This window comes from Leptodactylus fuscus, chromosome 11, assembly GCF_031893055.1.
Source record: "Leptodactylus fuscus isolate aLepFus1 chromosome 11, aLepFus1.hap2, whole genome shotgun sequence".
Lineage (NCBI taxonomy): Eukaryota > Metazoa > Chordata > Amphibia > Anura > Leptodactylidae > Leptodactylus > Leptodactylus fuscus.
The window spans coordinates 17,882,560-17,907,182 of NC_134275.1; the positions used below are offsets into that span (position 1 = coordinate 17,882,560).

The 24,623-nt window shown below is 43.3% G+C and overlaps 1 protein-coding gene across 2 annotated transcripts in view; it reads right to left on the reverse strand.

Annotated features, from left to right (window-relative positions):
- Nucleotides 1-4,349: 4,349 nt before the first annotated feature.
- Nucleotides 4,350-24,623, reverse strand: part of LOC142184369 (G-protein coupled receptor 83-like) — a 38,699-nt gene continuing 18,425 nt past the window's right edge. Inside the window, exons 3-5 of one of the 2 annotated variants that reach the window (XM_075259190.1) lie at nt 15,005-15,138; nt 8,640-9,169; nt 4,350-4,421 (exon numbers count right to left, since the gene is read on the reverse strand). In XM_075259190.1, coding sequence (XP_075115291.1) covers nt 4,381-4,421; nt 8,640-9,169; nt 15,005-15,138 — 705 coding nt within the window. In that variant the 3' untranslated portion in view covers nt 4,350-4,380. Of the gene's footprint in view, nt 4,422-8,547; nt 9,170-15,004; nt 15,139-24,623 lie in introns of those variants that run through there. The other variant, XM_075259189.1, reaches the window with a different exon arrangement.

Genomic DNA, 24,623 nt, shown 5'->3' on the forward strand with positions numbered 1-24,623 from the left:
ATGCATTTTATACTTCAAGGATTTTTCTTCTATGAAAACAGAGGAAGAGAATGGGGGAAACGATTAATGGGAGACACCGATCCCATAAACAGGCATGGATATAGGGGATAATAAGCAATAACAGTATCATTATGGTTATACATGATGACAAAAGTTCTTCTATCCTTGGGTAGTGGTGTAAGTTCATCAAGCGATGGAAATCCTTTTCTAGGAGGAGAGTGGTAGAAGGGGTGAAAAGTGGGGAAGTGATTGGTAAGAGGGTATATGAGGGTGGTGACTACAAATACCCAAACATCTGGAATTTCAGGAACATCTTGACACTGTATAGTTAACGCAAAGTAATTTTGTATAGATTTTTTTATATATTTGTGCATAATATTGCAATAAGGTTTTCCCAGTTTCTCCAGACACAGTTTGAATAGTGGTGAGGCCAAGTAGAAAGAATATCAAACATGTCCAAGTGGGCTCCCAAGTTAGGTATACTGATATTACCGCTATATGGTGACCATACAGTGCTATATATAAGCCCTACACAGTCTAAAGACCATTTAGGTCTATACTAGAGATGAGCGAGTAGTATTCGATCGAGTAGGTATTTGATCAAATACTACGGTATTTGAAATACTCGTACTCGATTGAGTACCACTCGCTATTCAAATGGAAAAATTTGATGCAGAACCAGCGTTGATTGGCCAAATGCTATACAGTCGGCCAATCAACGCTGGTTCTTCTCCTACCTTTAGAAGTCTTCTTCGTGCAACATCCCCACGGCATCTTCTGGCTCTGAATTCACTCTGCCAGGCATCGGGCCTGGGCAGAGCGGACTGCGCATGCCCGCGCTACAAGAATATGGCCGCTTTGACTGTAAGTGGCCATTTTCTTGTAGTGCGGGCATGCGCAGTCGGCTCTGCCCAGGCCCGATGCCTGGCAGAGTGAATTCAGAGCTGGAAGACGCCGCGGGGACGCTGCACGGAGAAGACTGCTCGGAGAATCCAGCCCGAACCCTCACTCGTGGACTTGGTGAGTTCAATTTGATCGAATGTTGCCTACCCCTGAAATGAGCATTTTTCCCCCATAGACTATAATATAATTCGATATTCGATTCGAGTAGTCGAATATTGAGGGGCTACTCAAAACGAATATCGAATATTTCACTGTTCGCTCATCTCTAGTCTATACAGTGTAGTAACATTTAGTGACTTACTGGTGACGTCTCTGACTAATCGGTCATATTCCCTGTCTCATTCATCTGGACCACCATGACCTCTTCTTCTAGTCTCTATAAAGTTTACAGCAGCGACATCTTAGGCTCCTCCCTTTTCCAGGCACCTGACCCACATTGTCAGTTGCACACCCATCGTACATGACACAGCTGAAGACCAGAAAGGAGAAGAGAAATACACAAAGTAGTTCGTGAAGCACTTTCCTCTCCGTATGAGACGTGCGACACTGCGCGGAAAACAGAAGGACCCCACTATAGTCTATGGGCTCCGTGTGCTTTTATTGCTCACCGCTTTTAAATGCATTCAGTATCCTATTCGGGGGCATCCCCAAGTGGACTCCTTAGACCGAATACAGAACGCAGATGTGACCCAGGCCTAAGAGAAGTGAAATTATACGGAACTCTCATTATATCTAATTGACGAGTATGAAAAGATTCCCATCATGGTCTCCATAGCCTATAAAGAATCATCTTTATTAATACTGATGTCACAGCCCAGCATCATTGCGAATATATATTTTGTAAGTATTAAATCATATACAAAATTTCAAACAGTAACCAAGAAGCCAAAAACATTTGAACAGCGGAACGTTATTTTTACTAAAAACATTACAAAGTACATTCATATATCAATTCCATGACCATTTCCTACATCGTATGCTACATTCAGTCATTGGACAATTCATCGTAACTCTCTTTATAAACAAAAAGTGGATGACTGTAAACCATATCCCATCGATTACAAAAATAGAGATTCAGAATTTTCGCCATTAATGTGTAAGATGACTTTATTGTTTGTGCATCTAACAATAGCAAACATTGTAAAATACATGAAATATATTTCGCCAGCTTTTCTCCATGACCCGGACATTGGGTTTGTAATTGCTCAGAAACTGCACTCCCCGAAAAAAAACTTCAATTACGAAAGTTGTCTGAATTTCTAGTCTCACTGAGTAGGGTTGAGCCGATCTTGAGATTTCAGGATCATTTTTAAAATCCGATTTTCGATCATTTTCCAGCCGATCCCGATCGTGAAATATGCTCGATCCCGATCTTTCCCAATCCCGATCGCTCAACCCTATCACTGAGACATCATTCTACAGCTGTAGAGAGACTGTGCGAGAGAACCATAGAGACTGTCTAAACATGAGCTCCTATGGATATACTACTCTTAGGCATATTCTAACATATGTCATACACAATCTAGATCAGTACCGATCATTCTTTTCAGAGTCCTAAGCATTCTGATGTTGCTGTTTGGGGTACAAGGAAATAGTCATATGACAGAGTAGATAATTGATCATAATACTAAGACTAGGAGCAAATGGGAAGTGCACCTAGGACTTTAATCGGAACTTTCAGGCACAGAATTGTTGGCAGGGAGTTACGGTGCAGTGTTCCTGAGTATGGGAGATCTTAAAGGGATTCTATCACTAGAATCCTGTTTTTAACTAAGCCCACATCGGAATAGCCTTAAAGGGGCTTTATCATTAGATTTTAGGGTTTTGAGATAAAGATATGCCTGAATAGCCTTTAAAAAGGCTATTCAGGTGCTGCTATTCGTTTTTAAAAAGACCCCCTCCCCCCATTTACCTTTGAAATGGATATGCAAATCAGTCTCTCCATGCACGGTGGGCGTTGCGTGCACCCTCTTGCTCGTGCTGCAAAACTCCTCCTCCTCCTTTCTTCTTATTCACTGCCTCCAGGATTTTCCTTCAGCGGTTTCTATTGAAATTTCACGCGTGCGCAGTAGCGCTCCCTCCAGAACGCAACTGCGCACGCTCCAGCGCCATTTTTCTGTAAAGAACATTGCGAGCTGGCACTGGAGCGTGTGCAGTGGCGCTTTCAAATTTCAATAGAAACTGCCGGAAGGACAACCCTGGAGGCGGTGAATAAGAAAGAGGAGGCGGAGGAGTTTTGCAGCACAAACAAGAGGGTGCATGGAATATCCACCATGCATGGAGAGACTGTTTTGCATATCCATTTCAAAGGTAATTAACAAAATCGGGGGGGGAAGGGGTCTTTTTAAAAACGACTAGAAGCACCTGAATAGATATCTTTATCTCAAAACCCTAAAATCTAATGATAGAGCCCCTTTAAGAAAGACTATTTTTCCCCAACTTTAGAATTATTCTCCACAACACCATTCAGTAGATATCCCAGTTTTCGTCATTATACTAATGAGTGAACAGACAGCACTGGGGGTGTTCCCTGTGCTGCTTGAAAACGCTCCAGCACTGCCTCAATCTTCTTCTCCACCTCTTGTCCTGCATCACTGTTACGTCTTCTTCTGGTGGTTCAAATCCAATTGGTTCAAATCCGGCGCGTGCGCAGTAGCTACTGCGCACGCGCCGGATTTGAACCAATTGGATTTGAACCGCCGTTGAAGACAACGATGAAGCCAGGGAAGAGCCAGGACCGGAGGGCGTCACCGAAAGAAGAAGAAGAAAGAAGAAGAAGGTGTCCCAGTAGATGACATGTTGGATCTTGTATCACTGCCCACTCTGCACGATAAGTATAATTTACATATATGTTTTTAGGGTTTTATTTTAAAACAGGGGGGGTGTAAAATAAGATTAGCGGTGACTGAATAGCCTTTTTGAAGGCTATTCACGCATATGTGGGGCTCATACAGCATCATTTTGCTGATAGAGCCCCTTTAAGGCTATTCCGACGTGGGCTTAGATAAAAACGGGATTCTAATGATAGAATCCCTTTAATAGTAGGTAGTGCCTATCCCATCTAAAGCCGAGTGCATCAAACACTGACAACTAGCAATGGAACATATAGAGTGGACTAACCTCCGAAAAAACACATGGCTACAAGTATTGTAATGGTCAGAAACATTGTTACTGAACTACACACACAAAGCTCATTCTGAAAACTCACTTCTTATTCTAGGTACGGTTTAATGAATTGTCCACACCCCAGTTTCCCTGAGAATGACACTATTCATCTACTGAACATGAAGCTATACCATGTATTAATCGTTTTTTGGTTCAGTTGCATATCCGTATGTAATAAGTGCTCTGAAATCTTCTTCTAAACATATTTTACATCTTGAAGAATCCTCGAGATTTTTGCTGCTTTTGTTTTGCTTTTTACAAATGTAAAAATGCAATTTTTTTTATTTTTTTTTTTGTGCTTGACTGGGAACCTTATCTGGGCCGGAATAAAAATGATCCGATTGGCATTAATTCTGCAAAGCAAAGGAAGAAAATTAGTGTTTAGTCAAATCAAATGAACTCTGCTCCCTTGTGCAAGCAAGCAATTCATAGACGTACATGATAGAAACCTTCAAGTGCCTAACAATAAGAGGAGGTGTCGAGCATTTCAAAGACCATAATCTAAAGCATCAAGAATATTGTGGTGCCAGGTACACACAAGCGGAACAGCACTGTAATATATTTATATGCAGATGTTAACACTCCCCCGTACAGTGTATTTCCAATATTTCATTTTATAATTTTCCATTCAGAAAGGCCTCTGGATTATTTTTTTTGTGGTCCAAGTTCTACTACCTATACAAATTCTATAGGAATTGGAACAAAAAGCCCTCAGAGGTGCAATTTTTGTTATAAAGTGCTATAAAAAGACATATTAGATCCCAGCAATACCAAACAAATGTAGTTTTTATTATATTTTAATACCTTTAAAAAATTAAAAAACAGTTGGAAAACAAAACGATGGGAAGCACTATATGGCGATCCAGTAACAGGGGCTCTTTCTGTACGGGGTCCTGAAACCCCTTTGGGCACCAAAACAGTAAGGGCTCTTATTTACAGACCTCCATACAGTAAGAGTCCCCTTACAGATCTCCATACAATTAGGGTATGTTCCCCTTCAATGGGAGTTGCTTGCTTTTTTTCCTCGCTAGCTAGTAGTAGAAAAAAGAAACGACGTGACCTATCTTGCCGCGGATTCCACGGCTGAGTCAACCGCGGTGTCTGGGGCTCAAGGCACGCTCCTGTTTAGGCCGATGCACTGCATAAGTATCCCGTCGCGGCTAGCCACGCCAAAAAAACACACGGCGGAGAAATTTTCCGCCTTGTGAACGAGCCCTAAGGGGCGTTTTTCAGGCCCCCATACAGTAAGAGCCCCTATTGTAGGCCCCACATACAGTAAGGGCCCATGTTACAGTCTCCCATACCATAAGGGTCCCTGTTACTGGCCCCATATAGTAAGACACTTACTTAAGGGGTAATATACTGTACTGTGTGAAAGGATCGGTAAAGAGGGCTTTGTTCTGTGTGGGGGACAGTAAAGGGGGTATTATATCATTTGGGCAGTAGAGAGACCCCAGTCAAAAGCTTGCTATAGGGTCCCTTCTTTTATAGATTGAACTTGTACGTAGAGGGCATCAATGGAATCAAATATGGCAGTGGCGACCTCTTAGATGCCTACAGTTAATTGTAACAGTCTTATCTAAATGGTTAACAGCTGCAATTGGTGCCATTCATGGCTGTTACTGGCGGGTGCCTGGTGTATAATATATTCAGGAGAGGACTTAGCTCCTGTGCCCTCTCCATATCCTCACGTAGAAGTAAGTCAAATACTGAGAAAGGGTTAACACGATGATCTATTCTAATACAGTTACTATTACAATCGCGCATTATTTTTATAGCCTAGGAAACCGTCTGTCAAGTTAACGACTGCTATATCTGTAACGTATTAAATGGTGTGGCTTCTAGGGACGCAAGTCTCCATAGTAAGACATCCAATAGAGTTGCAACAATTTTTTTTCCTGTTGGGTCTTATATGAAATCAATAAGAAAAGAGAGGTACGGTAGACCCCCACTGGTACAGCGCTGTACAAACCAGAGATCGCATGAAGAAATAAAATCCTATCACTGTTGGTGACATCATCTATGAACGGAATGATGTCTTGCTGTTACTTTTACATGGAAACATTCCAATATATGACATTACGCATCAATTCTACTATTCAATTAACCTTAGGTGTATGCTGGTGAGGTCATTCAGTAAGTCTATGTCAATAAATGAATGTATTTCCTAAATAATAATTCTGGAACATCTTTGCTACCGTGTGTTATTCCTGATATAATGTTCTAAATAAATTGACAACTGTAATTACTTTCACAAAACTTTTTCTGTCACTGCAAATAAGATTTGCACAACATTGTGTCGGAAGTTTACATAATTAGTCCCTGAAAATGTGTTGACAGTTCATCGATATTCCTAGTATGTCTCGTGTGAACATCAGTCTTCGGCATCTTAATGAGGTCAGCCATTCCAAAACCCAAATTTTATTCTCTTCTTGATTTACTTCTGCCATTGAAATCACTGTTCCTTCAATGATCACAAGTTGGAATAATGTTTTGGCATTGGTATATATTGTTCTTGTATCTCTAGTGATGTGAATGTGTCCTAGCAAGTTCCACTTTCGGTTTTGAAATTTTAACCCAAATGGTCGCCCTTTTAAGACTGTGGGACTTGAACATTGTGCGTATAAAGGTATCTTGGACAACTGTAGTTAGAATGTGGGCGCCAGCAATGGGGTGCTATTTGATGCTATATAGTAATTCCTACTTAACCTATATAGTTCCCCTGGCTAGGGTTATTATTTTACTTGTGCCTTGCAGTTGACAATACATATGAACAATGTTTCCCAAAGCCTGAATGAAGATTATTTACTATGACAAGTACTCACACAGCTCAACACTGGACCACGTGGAACAATGAAATGTGCACACTAGCACTTTTATATTTCTAAATTTTTTACTTTTCTGGTACAACTATAAAAGGCCAGAGCGGCATATAATAAATTCGGTCAAAATTGTCTTCCCAGATTTGTTCCCCCAACATCTTGGGCGCACCTCACCAATGAGGCCTGCCTAACAGTATGAGAAGCAACAAGCTAGACAAATAGCAGCAACAACAAAATGGCCTACAGATGGAGCAGAGTTAACCTGACTTTCTGCAGAGTAAGGGCTCGTTCCCATCTGCGCCCGGGACTCCGTTCCGTACAAAACAGAGCAGGAGACGGAAACCTGCTGGCATCTTTCAAACCCATTCATTTGAATGGGTTTGAAAAGTGTCTGGCCATGAGCGCCGGTGAGTGTTTTATGCTCTCCACGGCTAAACCGTTTTTTTTTAACCAGACACAGAGTCGGACATGCAGTACTCTGTGTCCGGTTTTAAAAAAATGGTTTCGCCACGGAGAGCATAAAATGCTCATCGGTGCTCACGGCCGGACGCGGCATGACAGGTTTCCGTCTTCTGCCGGCAGAAGACGGAAACCTAATATAGAGTGCCGAACACTGGTGTGAACCCGGCGTCATATTTATTGAAAGTCATTGAAAAAATTGTGTTAACACTCTGTGCTACAATGTTAGTAACTCATTAATGGAGTTATACAAATACATTGCAGATTGGTGGGGGTTGTGCCACTGAGACCCTCACCAATCCTAATAACAATTTTAACGGGGGTTTTACTCCCGTTGTGAATCTAGCATTGGAGGACGAATCCGTGCTCCCTTAAATTCAGTTAATGTACCAAAGATAGCCAAAGTACACGCACTCATAGCGAAATTAATGGAACGGGGGTGGCACCTGCATCACCGTCAAGTCTCAGCGGTTGGACCCTCACTATTCAGCAATTTATCGTCTATCCTATGGAAAGAGAATAAATATTTTTCCTAGCAAAAATTGTAGTGGCAACGTATCGCGGTTCTTCCTGCAATGCTTTAAACAGAAAGTTTGTGGAGTTTTCCTCCATGGACTTTCTATTACAGTTATACCTATGGGGAAACTTCTGGCATTTCTGTAGGTATAATTGGCAAGCTGCGATTTCCAAAACCCGGGCCGGTTTTGGAAATTGTGGCGTGTCCACGCGGCGGATTTTACCGCAAGGTAGGCATGGGATTCGCTAGAGTCCCATCCACTTTGCCCGTACTGTAAAACACAGAGAGTTTCCATCCCGTGGGGTCCAACCTACGTGTGATTTTAAACTTTGCTACATCTGTATGCGCTTTCTATGTATTTTTTACAGATGTGTCCACCCTTACATTATCTCCAATTTGCTTATTTGTCATGAAACCAATTCAATACAATATTGCATTGCAGCAAAACCCTTGATAGGCTTCAATTCACAACACAATATACATGTACAGGATGGTAATTTCATAACACAATATAATGTGGTTTTGAAAAGCTGCTCATCATGTAACACACATATCGTTACAATTCCAGCCAAAGAGGAAAGATAAGGATGGACACATCTGTAAGTAGGAAATTTAAGAAAATAACTGAGAATGGCCCAATCCTTATGCTCCTTCTGATCAAGACATCAACTACATACGTCTTCAGCTGACTGCAACAATGGGTTCCACACTAGAGATGTCGGTTCTCCCTGAGGTAACATTTGTAGCAGATTCTGCAGTCTGAGAGCTGTTACCTTGTTTAAAGTTACAATTTTCAGTCCAGGCATGGCGAAAGTGGGGCGAGATGGATTGTAGGGCATGGCTCTGGCCAGCACTTCTCTTCCTGCACACACAAAGCAATGCCTTAAGTTCGGAGCGAAAGCTTTCATTCAGCCAGCAGTAAATAAATGGATTGTAGCAGGTACTGCTCATAGCGAACCAGTGAAAAGCAAAGTATAAAGCATTGTTGCTGCTGATGACTTTACTGGACATCAGAACAAGGTAGCAGTTCAGTGGAAACCAACAGACTGCAAAGACCACGACGACCAGCATCAACATCTTGAGCGTCATCTTTTTCTTCCGTCGATGAGCGTAATACTGTTCCATTGTAATGTCACCTATGGCATTCCTAAGCCACAGTTTCTTTGCCACCATGGTATAGGTGATCGATATTACAATCAAGGGCAGGACGTACAAAAGAACAAATGTGGCCAAGTCCAAATACTTCCAGAAGACGTCAGCTGGGTATGGAAAGCTAGGAAGACAGACCATTCTTACTGTGTTTCTGTAAAAGAATAAATGGAAAGATTAATGGAACCAGGAAAATCTTACACTGGACAATGACATTAATAAATCTGCACATTTATTACAATCCTACTCCATTACCAGTGGCCACCTCAATGGTTGATATGGACAACATCTCTAGTTCTCACATTACCTTTGACCAATTGATAACATTATTACATTGCTAGTGTCACCTATATAAATATATCCTATTAATATTATAAAGGTGAAAGTTTGTGAATTTGGATGTTTGTTCCTCAATCACAGCCAAACGGCTGAATGGATTTTGGGGAAATTACACACACACACACACACACACACACACACACACACACACACACTTGCCAGGAAAAGGTAGCAGGCTATTTAAAATGTGGGTCACTCACCCCAAATCACCACCCTGACCCTCCAGAGACCCCTCCGGCGCTGGTCTGTCCACGCACCTCCTATTGGTGCATGGCAGGCTGTGGGCGGGCTATAGAGCCAGGGCTGCGGCACCATAGGTTGGGGGCTGAATGTGGGCGTGCCGATTGAGCAGGGACACAGTGAACATCGTCCCAGAGCCGCAGCTATACTAGGCCACCGCACACCTGCAGACATCGTGGACGGAGGAGGCTGCTGCACCCGACACTCCACATACAGGTCAGTGCAGTGGGGGGAGGGGGTATACCCAGGGGGAGGTCCCCAGGGGTCAACCACATTCCCCAGCTTCATGTGTCTCCCTCCTACATCGGCCCCAGTGTAGTAGCACTCACCTTGGCCACAGTCCCCCGCCGCTCTCTCTGCTCGCTCAGTGCACATACTTCTCGGGCTGCTGCCTGTGTGTTGCGTACATGCAGCAGAGTGCGGCCCGGCATCATAGCAACCTGACGCCGCACACAGGCAGCAGCCCGACAACTATATGCACTGAGCGAGCAGAGAGAGCAGCGGCGAGGGAGCGTGGCCAAGGTGAGTGCTACTACACTGGGGCCGATGTAGGAGGGGGACATGAAGCTTGGGGCAGAGATGGGGGGACATGAAGCTGGGGGCAGAGATGGGGGGACATGAAGCTGGGGGCAGAGATGAGGGGGGACAAGAAATTGGAGGCAGAGATGGGGGACTGGAAACTGGGGGCAGAGATGGGGGACAAGAAACTGGGGGCACAGATGGGGGCATGAAGCTGTGGGCAGAGATAGAGGGACAAGACACTGGGGGCAGAGATGGGAGGACAAGAAACTGGGGACACAGATGGGGGGACAACAAACTGGGGGCAAGGAACTGGAGGCAGAGATGGGGGGACAACACATATAAGCGGTTCCACGCCACCGCCAACCCGCAGACGAAGTCGCCGGTAACTGCTAGTGTATCATAAATGTATCCCTGACATTCAATCTACTAGCAGACTGTTACACAGCACAAAAAGTCGAGCAGATTGATGTATAGCTTTGTGGGAAAATACTCTGTATAACTTGTAATTTTCCTATTGAAATCCCTGCTCTATCTATGCTTAGAAATCCAGTGGGTGGTCTTACTAAGCACAGAAAAACCTGATATTTTAATAAAATACAATTTATACAGAATATATCCCCACAAAAATGTATCACTCTATTAATTTCACCCTGCTCTATAATATGCTGCTGGCAGTCGGGTACCATGTTCAACCATTTACTCTCTGCTACAATTACCCTTTAAGTCATAGGATAATAAAGGTTTCCTTTTCAGCAACCTTCTTAATATCCTTTACTAGGATATTAATAGGCTGCTTTCACATGGAGTAACGCTCCGCTCATTCTGACATGTAAACACGTGTCAGAGTGAGCACAGTACAACAGAATCCCATTGACTTCAATGGGTTCGGTCTTACGTGCGCTACCTATTGAACTCAATGGGAGGCTTTATTACCTATTGCTTTCAATGTGATACGCGTGTATCACATTGAAAGCAATAGGTAAAAAAGCCTCCCATTGAGTTCAATGGGTAGCGCGCGTAAGCCGGCAACCATTGAAGTCAATGGGATTCTGTTTTACTGTGCTCACTCTGACACGTGTTTACATGTCAGAATGAGCGGATTGTTACTCCGTGTGAATGCACCCTTAGAGTAAATATCATAGATGGACCCCTCCTCTGGCAGCATGCAATAGTACAGTACGTTCAATGTGACAGATGTACTGAGAAGCCATACTACATTACTATAGTATAAAGTATCAGAACTAGAGATGAATATTCAATATTCGTTTCGAGTAGCCCCTCAATATTCGACTACTCGAATCGAATATCGAATCCTATTATACTCTATGGAAGAAAAATGCTCGTTTCAGGGGTAGACAACATTCGATGAAACTGAACTTACCAAGTCCACGAGTGAGGGTCGGGCTGGATTCTCTGAGAAGTCTTCTCCTTGCAGCGTCCCCGCAGTGTCATCCGGCAATGATTTCACTCTGCCAGGCATCGGGCCTGGGCAGAGACGACTGCACATGCCCGCACTACAAGAAAATGGCCGCTTACAGTCAAAGCGGCCATTTTCTTGTAGCACGAGCATGCGCAGTCGACTCTGCCCAGGCCCGATGCCTGACAGAGTGATTTCAGAGCCGGAAGACGCCGCGGGGACGCTGCACGGAGAAGACTTCTAAAGGTAGGAGAAGAACTGGTGTTGATTGGCCAACTGTATAGCATTCGGCCAATCAACGCTGGTTCTGCATCAAATTTTTCCCTTCGAATAGCGAGTGGTACTCGATCGAGTATGAGTATTTCGAATACCGTAGTATTCGATCGAATACCTACTCGATCTAAGGCCGGGTTCACACGGAGTTACGTGCCGCGAGATTTGGCACGTAGACGCCGCGTGACCCTTTGCGTGCCGTACACGCTCCCATTCATTTCAATGGGAGCGGGGAGCGTATGCGCCGCGCTAGTTTGCGGCCGTGAATAAATGCACGGCCGCAAACTAGCGCGGCGCATACGCTCCCCGCTCCCATTGAAATGAATGGGAGCGTGTACGGCACGCAAAGGGTCACGCGGCGTCTACGTGCCAAATCTCGCGGCACGTAACTCCGTGTGAACCCGGCCTTATACTACTCGCTCATCTCTAATCAGAACATAAAATAATAATAATAATAATAATAATACCCAATAAATCATATTCATTGGGTAATAAATCATTGAAGTATTTTCTAGTATATTTTTTGCATCATTATATTATAGATTTTGAAGATTTTCTCAGAACTTCTATAGGAAATCACACATATAAAGATAGCTCTGATGACTGTACAAACCACCCGCCCGTTTGATCACAAGAACAGGACAGGTTGTTTTTTTTACCAATTACAGGTAAACAATGCAGTAAAGTGATGCAGTTTGCCATTGAATTACAGCAAGTTGAAATCTTTAAAACTATGAGGTACTGACACATACAAATACACAGTCCAAAAACTAAGGGGACATTCACACTACCGCCACTGTCCGCCCCGGGATTTCCATCCTAATCCCCGGGGAAATTGGACAGTGAACGTATGCAGCCTCTTCGCCTGGAATCCGATTTTTTTGCACAGACCCACAGTCATAGATTCAGGACTTCGCGTCTGTGCAAAAAAAAAAAAAAAACGGTTTCCAGGCGAAGAGGCTGCATACAGACACTGATGGTTATCTTTAAAAACCCATTGAAATGAATGGGTATTAAAGCTGACCACCGGCAAGCCGTCCCCTGTCCAGTTTCCCCAGAGTTTAGGATGGAAACCTCTGGGCGGACAGCGGCGTTAGTGTGAATGTCCCCTTACAGTATAACAAGTCAACTAAACTTCAGGGATATCAGTCTGTCCAGTGAGGAATCAATTTCACCTGCATTGGTCCAAAGGAAAGTATCAACAGGAGAGGCAAAAGCAAGACAATATCTAAAATGAGAGTGTTTTGCAGGTGGTGGCCACAGACTGTTACTCTCTCCTTATCATTCCTGACTGTTCCTTCCATTTTGATACCGTTCTTGCCACTACTGGTGGTATGAGGCGGTACCTGCAGCCCATTTAGATTGCTCAGCTAGAATACAGTTCCTCCACGATGGCTCACGCACAGTAACTTGTGCAGGAAGTTTAGTTGCATCTCCCAGCACAGTCTCAGGAGCCCGGAGCAGATACTGTGCAAAGGCCATTACACCAGGAGGACCTGGATTCCTGCTGGCACAGATGAAAGCCTCATGTGGCCCAAATCTATAGGCAGCTCCCGAGGACCCCATCTACTGTTTCATCAGGAGCATGCCCAGATGTTGTTGGCACATGGGGACCATGCCCACTACTCAGCGGTGTAACTAGGAATGGTGGGACCTTGTGGTGAACTTTTGACATGCCCCCCCCCCCCACGACCGACGCTGAAGACCTTGACCAACTGACCCCTTCTGCCGCCCCCCCAACCGACGCTGAAGACCTCGACCAACTGACCCCCTACTGACGCCGCCCCTTCCCCCGCGCATTTCTGCGCACACTATAATACCCCATAATGGCCCCGGTACACAGTATTATGCCCCATATTGGCCCCAGTACACAGTATTATGTCCCATACTGGCCCCAGTACACAGTATTATGCCCCATACTGGCCCCAGTACACAGTATTATGTCCCATTGTGGACACACATGAACAATTATTATACTCTGGGGTCTTTTCAGACCCCAGAGCATAATAATCAGAGACCCAGAAAGATATAAACATAACAAACTACTGTTACTTACCTATCTCTCAACTCCCCTGCATTCTGAGTTCCTGTGTCGCGGGTCATATAACGTCATGCAAGTAAGCCGAAGTAGGCCCGGGGCCTGGAGAGGTAAGTAACACCGTTTTTTATGTTATCTTACCTCTCCGGGGCCTCCCATTGTTATACTCGGGAGTCCGAAAAGAGTATAATAGTGTATAGAGTATAATAGTGCTTGTGGGGCCCACGCCGTCACTTACTGATCCCGACCGGTAAGTAACTCCAGCCGGTAACGGGAACCTAATGTCCCGGGCCCTGTGCCAGCTGCTACCACGGTAGTTACGCCACTGCCACTACTAATTCCAGTTCCCCTTATGACCTATTGTGATGGAATTCACACAAATTAGATCCTTCTGTTATTTCAGTTTCTTACAGATTTCCAACTTACATTGTTCATCGACATGTAATATAATATTTAAGTGTTCCCTTCATTTTCTATAAAGTGTAAGTTAGAAACTCATGTAATATTCCATTATACAAACAATGACAACCCTTAGGAGGCATGCTATTTAATGTGGACACATTCAGTGCTCTCTTAGTGCGGTGCTATACTGTGTCATGTCACACTATGTAACGCCACTGCTTATAGGAAATTAATAGTTTTATCTTTGCAAAGTCTCAAAAATCAAATGAGAAAAAATGTACATTATACATTAAAATCCAACCTCAATATCTAATAAAAATGAGTCCCTTCGGATCTCAGAGAACTGAAATTATGACTTGTCATCGAGTTCCTTTTGTCCCGATATTGTAGCTGTCATGTACATAACATGAAATTCATTTGCAGTTAGAAATGCCCCCTGGAAATAAGTGCGAGCCCAGGTTCATAATCTGAAAATGGAAGTCTTTTATATTGCATAACACTTGACAGAACTTCAAAGTTCTTCCCACATTCCTTGTAGAACAAACGTCTCTGTTAATTTCTAACATTATTGTTACTTTGCAGAAACACTTTGCTTTTAGCTGCAATTATACTGGAGAATAATGTTTGTGTATGGTCTTTAGAAATAAAACTCCAACCATGATGGCTCCTATTAGAGGAATATAAAAGGACCCAGCTAGCCAGAGCTAAATAGAAATGTGACCATGCTCAATGAAAGAAAAACGGTAAAGTAATCTTACCCGATATAAAACTGCTCTAACTTCTGGTATACAGCATGGGGTAATGAGAATCCGCTGGCCATAAACCAAATGACAATGATACAAATGATTCCTTTCACCGTGGACATCCTGGGCTTCAGCGGATGCATTATAACCTACAACAAAAGAGTTGTATTAGAGGCAATAGGGAATCAGCCAAACGCACATATTCTGGATTACTCACTTAGTTTATAGAGATATCGGGTTAGGCATGTGTTAGGCTACAATTGCCTTTATTTTATTTACCAGATTTGTGTTGGATAGAACATTTCAGACATGATGACTCCAGAATGGACATAATAAGTAATCATAGGTTCCCTTATGATTACTTATTAAAGAGGTATTCCCATCTAAAGGTAGCTTATGTAAATAGAAGTCTTTTCCTAAATAGATTGCTTTAGAAATGCTGCTTTGTTTGCCTGCTATGTGAACTTATTCCTCCCATTGTTTACACAGCGTTATAACCACGGACCTGTGAGATAGGACAAGTGACTTGACTTACTCAGTGCTGGCAGGACAATCAGCTCAGCTAATTGCAGTTTGCTGATAAAGTAAAATAAAGTCTGATAAAGTCTGTTATCTCTCTATGTACACACACAGATAACACTGAGTCCATTCTGTACAAGCATCTGCATATTATCTGATCTGCATAAGTATTGTGATACCTCAGTGGCCTGTCCCATTCAGCAAGAGTGTGGGGGGGATACAGGAAGTGGGAAGAAAAGCCTACAGGCAGACTGCTGAAACAGTGAGGTGGGAAAATCCCATTAACATGTTCAGCACCTGCAAGCAAGTTGGGGAAATGGACATTATTAGCCCCATATCATGCGAACACAATGTTTTTGCTGCACATTTTGTTGTGCTTTTTAAGCCAATGTCAGCTAGAAAAGGATGGACATATTCCGGAAGCTCTTGGATCAGGCATGTCCCAAGTCCAGCCCACAGGCCAATTGTGGTCCGTGTTCCAGTTTCAACCAGCCCACGGCTTTGGTCACAGATAATATGCGGCACAGCCTGTCCACTTCCTGATATCTCATCACTAGATGTACAGGCGCTCAGACGCTCTCCTGATGCTTGCGCTACGGACATTAGTCAGCATACGGCGCCTGAAACACAAAACAACTGTGTCTGCCTAATTTGCCATGAGACTGCAACTGCTTTTAAGAAATTCAATATCAAGAGGCGCTGGTACTTAGTGGCACAAGGAGTGGAGTTTGCCTTTTTTCGTTAGCCTGCGACAAAAGCACAGACACATCTGACACCGCCTAGTTACTGGAGTGGACAATGAAATGAAGGTTAGTGAAGAGCTACTTGAGCTCCAGAGCCTTAAGGACCAAACGAGGAACAGATTTATATCTTACTCTTTTTTTTGCAGTAGATGATATGAAACTACTGTGGAATAGAGTTGGTTGGATTATTACAGATGGCGCACCTGCCATGGCTGGCGAGCAAAGGGGATTATCAACCTTAGTAACAAAGTCAGCAAAGGAGGCAAAGCTTTAAAATTGCACTGTATTATTCACCAACAAGTTCTCTGTGCCAAACGTCTAAAGCCGGTAATAAAGGCTCATAATTATATTCGCTCCAAAGTCCTGCGCCAGCGCCAGTTTCAATAGGATGAATATGGGGATGTGTATAACAATAACGTAAGATGGCTCATTCAAGAGTCTGCACTGCAGGGCTCCTACTCTATTAGGCAGGGTTTACACTATCGTTCCATTATGAAGGTGTCCATTAACCCCCTCCCCCCAATAAACGGACACCTTTCATAACAGACATTAATCTTTGCCCGGTCTCCACTTTCGGGTTTCCACCTTCTGCTGAGAGAAATTGGACAAGAGACGGAAACCCGGCGGTCAGTTTTCAAACCCATTCACTTGAATGGATTTGCAAAGTGACCGCCTGTAAGCGTCTTCTGCCTCTCCGCGGCGAAATTGTTTTTTATAACAGGACACAAGGTCGGACATGCAGGACTTTATGTCGGCCCAATAAACGTAGCCCAACACCACACAATTCCTATCGCTGTAGGAAATAATGATCAGTTTTCCACAGAACAATATCAGTGTGCAAATAAGGAGGAACACCGCAGACATCTCGTCTCTGGCTGAGGAGTTTCCACAGCGCTATCAGGATTTTGCAGCTATTAAAGGAGATGACTCTTATTTCCCCTCTTTTCTCTATAGACCCTGATAATATTTCAGACCTGCAACTGGAGCTCAATGAGCTGGAGTGTGACGCAGTCTCGCAGTCGGCACCAACAGTTCCCTCTTGTCAACTTTCACAGCTAAAGACAGGTTGCAAGAAATACAACCATTTGCTAAGAAAATGCTGAGATTCCTTGGATTGACATAATCGTGTGAGGAGAAGGTCTCAGATATGAACATTAACAAGAAACGCGTGAGGACAAGCCTAAGTGACTCACCTGCGTGACATCTTGCGCATTAAAACCATTTTTTTTAGCCAGACCCTGACCTACTTACTGCAGTTACACACTTAGTATCATCCTTCACATAGTGCAGGTAAGTTATCTATTTAGATTTATTTGTGTTCTATGTGAAATGAAAAGCATTCAATTTGCAATCCAAATTTCAGAAAATAATATTGTTAATTCTTAAAAAATGTCAAGCTGAATGGTCAGCCCCCACGTATTTTCACCTCAACAAATCTCTTTGTAAAAAGTTTGACTTAGATGGTCCCCTCCTAACTTTGGCTAAAAAAAATTGGACAGAATCATTTTGCAACCCGGGGCCTTACACTGACAAATCTCCAACTTATATTCTGAAAATGAAATGGGCATGGATCAAAGAGGATTTCCATATATACCATTGGTTGATATCACTGATTAGATCTGTCATTGCTGACTTTGAAGGTGTTGCTGTTTATCACTTGCCCAATGATACCACTGCCACTGTATGCTTGTCTATTATGTTCCACCCTGTTGTACTGTTGCTGTTGCTGCCACTCCTTTTACTGTTACGGCTAACACCACCACACAGCATAAAAAATCCAAAAGTGAAGTGTGTTTTAGGCTGGGGCCCCACACAGTGTCATGCAGTGATTATGCCGTGGCGCAAACCCAGCGGCAAACACTAAGCATTTTACAGTCCCTACAAAGTGGATGGGATTCTGGCTAAACCAATCCACACATTGCAGAAAAATATCCGCAATATGCATGCTGCTATTTCAAAAATGTGCAGCGTTTTTGTAAAACGCAGCATGTCAATTATACCTACTGAAACACTGCCGTTTTCCATATAGATATAATTAAAGCAGAAAATTATTCCTGAAAAGTGCATTTCTATTACGTTTTGGCTGTGACTCGATATGTGCGGCCTTAAACAGGCTTATGTTACAGTTTGCCTCCCCTTCCCCAAAAAAGTTATCTGGACCACAAATATCAAACTACTGTGTTCATTCTCCTTCTCCTGTCAGGGTCAGTGTACAAAGAGTTTTTTGGCGCTGATTTTGTTCCTGAATCTGCCTCAAAATCAGCCTCCAAAAAAGCCTCCCAATAGAGGAAGGGTTGCTTCTGCTAAGGGAGCCAACATGCACACCCAAGCATACTTCCCGAGACAATCCCTGACACCCAAAATGTTTTATAAAAAGCACATGGTTCACCTGATACCTGAACAATATCCATGATAGTTCCTGCAAGGACATTCTTCTGTTCTATTTGATTGATTGTGTACTGACTTTGGTTTATCCCTGATTTTATCTTTGGTCCTGAACAGAGATAAGCGAGTAGTCTTTGATTGAGTAGGTGTTCGATTGAATACTACGGTATTCGAAATACTCGTACGGGGTCGAATACCACGCGGTAAGAACAGTAAAAATTTGATTCCCCTCCCACCTTCCCTGGTGCTTCTTTTTACACCAATAACTATGCAGGGGAGGTGGGACAAGAACTAGGACAACGTAGGCATTAAAAAATAATGTATAGAGTAGAGATGAGTGAGTCGTGAAATATTCGAAAATTCGAGTAGACCTTAATATTCGACTATTCGATCGAATACCTACTCGATCGAATACTACTCGCTCATCTCTAGTCCTAAACTGATCCTGTTGATCTCACAAGCCTCACCTTCAACCTGTGTTGCCGTCTTGACTTTCTGCATGTTTACAATTCTGGCTGAGGCCGCAAGAGGAAAACAGGAACCATTGAAGTCAATGGGAGGCTTTTTTTTGCAGCGTGGATTCTGATGCGGATTCTGCATCAGAATCCATGCTCAAATACTCCGTGTGCATTGACCCTATAAGATAAGACATGAATCAGGAACGGCTTAATTGGTAGGAATAAAGAACTACAAATAATGTAAAAACCGAAAAGAGCCACATTTCACTGTGTAACAATGATAAAGCATTAGTTATTGCCAAGATATAGCTGATCTCTAAACGTGCGGGGGGGGGCGTGACATGGGGTTTCGATTTCCGCTTGATATGTGTAAAGTATTTCTGGAGAAGGAGGCTTTATCATTGTCAGCTGGATCCCGACTCTCATGAAAGAAATACTAAGACCTCCTGCTGGGTCCAGCGACATGTCTATGAAGAGAGCTTCGACTAACTTACTTACTAACTTACAAACTTACTCAGCAGACAGCTAAGACCTACACCCTACCGTGGTGAATTTAAGGTTCACAAATACTGATCCGCAATCCACACAAAAACATGTCCACATTTCCTCAGTATGTCGTCCTCAATCACGGATCATGTCTGATTCCCTACACTGGGATGGGATACTTTTCATAATTTGTCGTCCTTTAATACACAATGAACACACGGATACAAAAATTGGTCCATAGAAATAAATGGAAACATACTTTTATGTACAATTCTGGTTGTATGCATGAGGCCTTAGGTGTATGGCTATCTTCACATGTAATGTGGCAATGGCCAACATCTCTCCTTTCTGGGAATAGCTAAAAAAAAAGTGATTAAGTTCGTTGTAGGAACCTATAAGTATTCTGTTTAATCTCTTTATTAGTTATCTAACAGTAATTAAAATAGTACATAAAGACCTTGATAAGTCGGCAGCATGGTCAAGAAGACGGTGGATAAAATTCAATGTCAGCAAATGTAAACTAATGCACTGAGACCACAGTAATGACATTGCTACATATAGGGTAAATGGAACAGCACTGGGGAAAACAGAATGACTTAGGTATTCTGGTTACAAGTAACCCCTCGTTCACATCTGCGTTTGGTAATCTGTTCGGGGAATCTGCATTGGGTCCCTGTATTGGGGAACAGACTACCAAACGCACCGGTAAGCAGTGTGCAGTGAAAGCACATGGACCCCATAAACTATAATGAGGTCCATGTGCTTTCCGCACGCTACCCTCACGAATCATGCAGACACGAAAGTAGGTCACAATCTACTTTTCTGTCAGCATGTTCCGTGTGGCATGGAGAACACACGGACCTCATTATAGTCTATGGGGTCCGTGTGCTTTCACTGCACACACCGCTTACCCAATTCGTTTGGTATTCCATTCGGAGGGGTCCCCATGCGGACTCCCCGAACAGATTACCAAATGCAGATGTGAACGAGGGATAAGCTAAGTGTCAAGTAGCAGTAGTTAGTGTCAAACTGCATTTGCAAAAGCAAATACAATTTTAGGGTCATTAAAACTCATGATCCCAATGTAATACTACATCTCCATAAATCCCTTGTAAGTAGGGTTGAGCGATCGTGTTCGGAAAAGATCGGATTCCGATCGGCGATCGAGTAAATTTCACGATCGCCATTGGAATTCCGAAGATGATCTTTTTGTGTGGGATCGAGATCGAGGATTATTTCCCACAATACTTTGCTACTGCCCAAGCATTGTGGGAAAAGCTAACAATGTTAGCTAGGTCCCATAGGAATGAATGGATGCAGCCGGCACACAGCCTTAACCTCCTGCGCGCCGGCTGCGTCCATTCATTCTAATGGGAGACTAGCTAACATCTCTAGTAGCTACTTACCTGCACAGATCGCTGGTCCGATCCCTGTTGTTCTCGGTCCTCTTCGCCTCGCTGCCCCTGCCTCCCAGGTTAGTGTTACAGACCTAGGAAGAAGGCGGGGCTTGTGGCTTAGGAGAGTGTGGGCGGGTACTTGGAGGGGAGACGAGGGAGGGAACTCATGTTGTAGTTACAAAGTATCGACTAGATTTTAGGAGCTGAATGGTTGATCCAGGGATTTATTGTGGTTGCTAAATTTGAAGTTGGGAAGGAGTTTGGTTTTATATGAGGTTTTTGTTATTTTGTTATCTGTGGATTATACAGTAGGTTGATGCATTTTTTTCACGTATTAAATATGTGACTATGATAAGAGATTACTGCTCTTTGACGGCCAAGAATGGTTTGGGAAAGAACATTGGTTTTTTTGTTTTTTTTTTAAATAAATTGCTCTCTCGGATTATTCAATTAATTAGTTGTAGCAAAACATAACTGAATAGGGGAAAGGAAATAATACATATTTGTTTTAAAGCGATCAATATAATACGAGGATTGAACATGTTTTGTTAGTTTGGATGCATTTGTACTGCCCAGCTTCTTGGAACATAAAATGCCTGATGTATTTTGGAAGCACTTTAGCTGCTGATTATGGTTGTTTTTTTCGGAAAGATAAGTAATATAAAACCAAAAGCTCCCGGTCATGACAGGAACATATTTTCTTTTTTTAAACAAATTCTATTTCTATACAAGTAATATTGTTGCTGGGAAACCAAAATGAATGAAGGACTTGTTCTGTTAAATTTAGACATGTCATATGAAAATTAAGGAACATTAGTATTAGTATTACGGTAGTATTCTCTATTAGAGATGACCGAACAGTAAAATGTTCGAGATTTGATATTCGTTTCGAGTAACCCCTTAATATTCGACTACTCGAATCGAATATCGAACCCTATTATAGTCTATGGGGGAAAATGCTCGTTTCAGGGGTAGGCAACATTCGATCAAATTATACTTACCAAGTCCACGAGTGAGGGTCGGGCTGGATCCTCCGAGAAGTCTTCTCCGTGCAGCGTCCCCGTGGCGTCTTCCGGCTCTGAATTCACTCTGCCAGGCATCGGGCCTGGGCAGAGCCGACTGCGCATGCTCGCACTACAAGCAGACATGCTCAGTCAGCTCTGCCCAGGCCCGATACCTGGCAGAGTGAATGAAGAGCCGGAAGACGCCGCGGGGAAGCTGCACGGAGAAGACTTCTAAAGGTAGGAGAAGAACCAGCGTTGACTGGCCAACTGTATAGCATTCGGCCAATCAATGCTGGTTCTGCATCAAACTTTTCCATTCGAATAGCGAGTGGTACTCGATCGAGTACGAGTATTTTGAATACCATAGTATTCGATGGAATACCTACTCGCTCATCTCTATTCTCTATATTAGGTAACCCATTTCAGTCAGGTCCAGTGTATTCAGAATTTAGGGCCTTTTTCAACTCTGTAGTGGCGTCAGCCATCTTCTTCGGTGTGGCCTGCTGCGGGAGTAGCATATAACCAGGGATAAGAATAGACTTGATAAGCTGATTAGAAGCCAGCTCTGTCCTGGGGAGACCCCTGGGCCCAGGACAGATAGTGGGTGACAGAAGGACATGGTCTGTGGTGAGCTCCATGCTGGAAAATAAATCCTATCTCATGTATGAGACCATGATAACACTGGGCAGGACTGTCAGTGACCGACTGCTGCACCCCAAGTGTGAGAAGGAGCTATCAGAGGTCTTTCCTCCCCACTGTGGTCAGGCTGTACAACCAACACCAGGCTAAGCGAAGATCACTCCATACAGAGAACTAAATGATCCTGAAGTTGTGATATCCCTCCTACTATTTTCTTTACCTGTATCTTTTTATCTGTGCCTACTGTCACTGTAAGGCCTCTACCATGGAGCTTTTGTATTCATATCTGTATTTTGCATTTTTGTATTATCATGCTGCTATAACACGCTGAATTTCCCCATGGAGGGACTATTAAGGGATTATCTTATTCTTACTCTTAAAATTGCAGAAAATAAGTCATATAATGACCAAAAACCTTGTTACTCCTCATGTACACATACATAACAGCTGATCCATAACAGTGAACTCATCCAGGCGTCGGAGGGCTGTATGGACCTTACTGAGCATGCGCACTACACTCTGTTCGGTAAATACTTTGAGGAGTGTACTGCGCATGCGCGCAATTGCGGCCTCGCAAATATGGCCGCCGGTCGGCATGCGCAGTCGGCTCTAACAGGGTCTCGCTGCCAGAGCCGACTGCGCATGCGTCACCCATGACAACGAAAGAAGAGGACACAGAAGGGGAGGAGGCAGATCAGGAAGAAGGCGTGGCTGGATTGCCCAGTTCCGGCAGCAGTGGGGACGCCTCCATCGGCGTATGAGCGCTGGGGCCTGCCCTCATTGCTGCCGGACACTCATTAGCATACCGGGAAAAAACGGTATTTCGGATGACTGGCGCGGCGGAGACCACATCAAAAGGTAGGAGACAAATAGCCTTTCTTAAGGCTATTCCGACATGGTCGTTAGAAAAAAACATGTTTTAATGGTAGAATCCCTTTAAATGAAACGACAGGTTTTAATGTCCAACTTATATCTCCTTACGGTAAACCAGTCATCACTTATCACCCTGTAAGGTTGGATTCACACCAGCGCTCATACACCTTTTGGGGTATCCGTCCTCAACAATTGTCAATGGCAACTAATGTCTAAATTGCACATACATTTATAGTGTGCAAATAATGCAGCTGTTAAAATGTAACATTTACACTCTCTGCACCAAATTCATATTGCAATGAGGTATATTCCTTCTGTGTAACTGGCGTGGTCTCAATACCCCTGAGGATCCTTTTCAGGGGGGCTTTGTCTTAGAGAATTTTAATCTATAAGCAGGAGAGTGTCACTAGCCATTGTGAAATAAAGACTGGCATTGCAGGCTTATCTGTATAATAGCTGGTGGTGAATTGGTAGTAGCCAGAATCTGGATGCCAATACTCTGCAGCAGCAGATGCGCCTCATTGTGTGTAAATTGGGAACTATATGCCAGGAAGAGTTTTACTATGAATTTAATAGCCTTTAACTCTACTCTGGTTGTTTTTGCATAGTTTATTGGAACCTGGTGCAGTCCAGAACACCTGCAGATGGGATCTGAAGTTTCTTCCTACGTGTTTGCAATACACCCCCCCACACTGGCTAACTACAATATGGTACAAGCGCTATATTTGGAACAAAAGGTGGATGATGCAGGAGGCAAAAATTGCCCTTTTCCTCAGGTGTCCATTTCTCTAACATTCCAACTTCATACAAATGTAAACAAACGTAATCGGAATCGGCATACTAGAATGGCATCCATACCAAACTAACCCTAGGTCCCATCTGAACACTGAATCTAGAGAAAAGAGCCATGGGTATGCCACGGCAGAGGTATAAGTAAAATCCTTGTTGATTGATAAGTAATCACAAAATGAGCATCTACTACAAGTTTACGATTTTCAAGAGAGAAATTGATATTCAAATAAAAAAATCTGATAAAACAAATCTGAAGGTTAGCAAAACCAACTCATTGTGTTTCCTGAAGTGGAAGCTTCAAGCACAATACCAAGTGCCAGGCATGTCATTCAGACCTC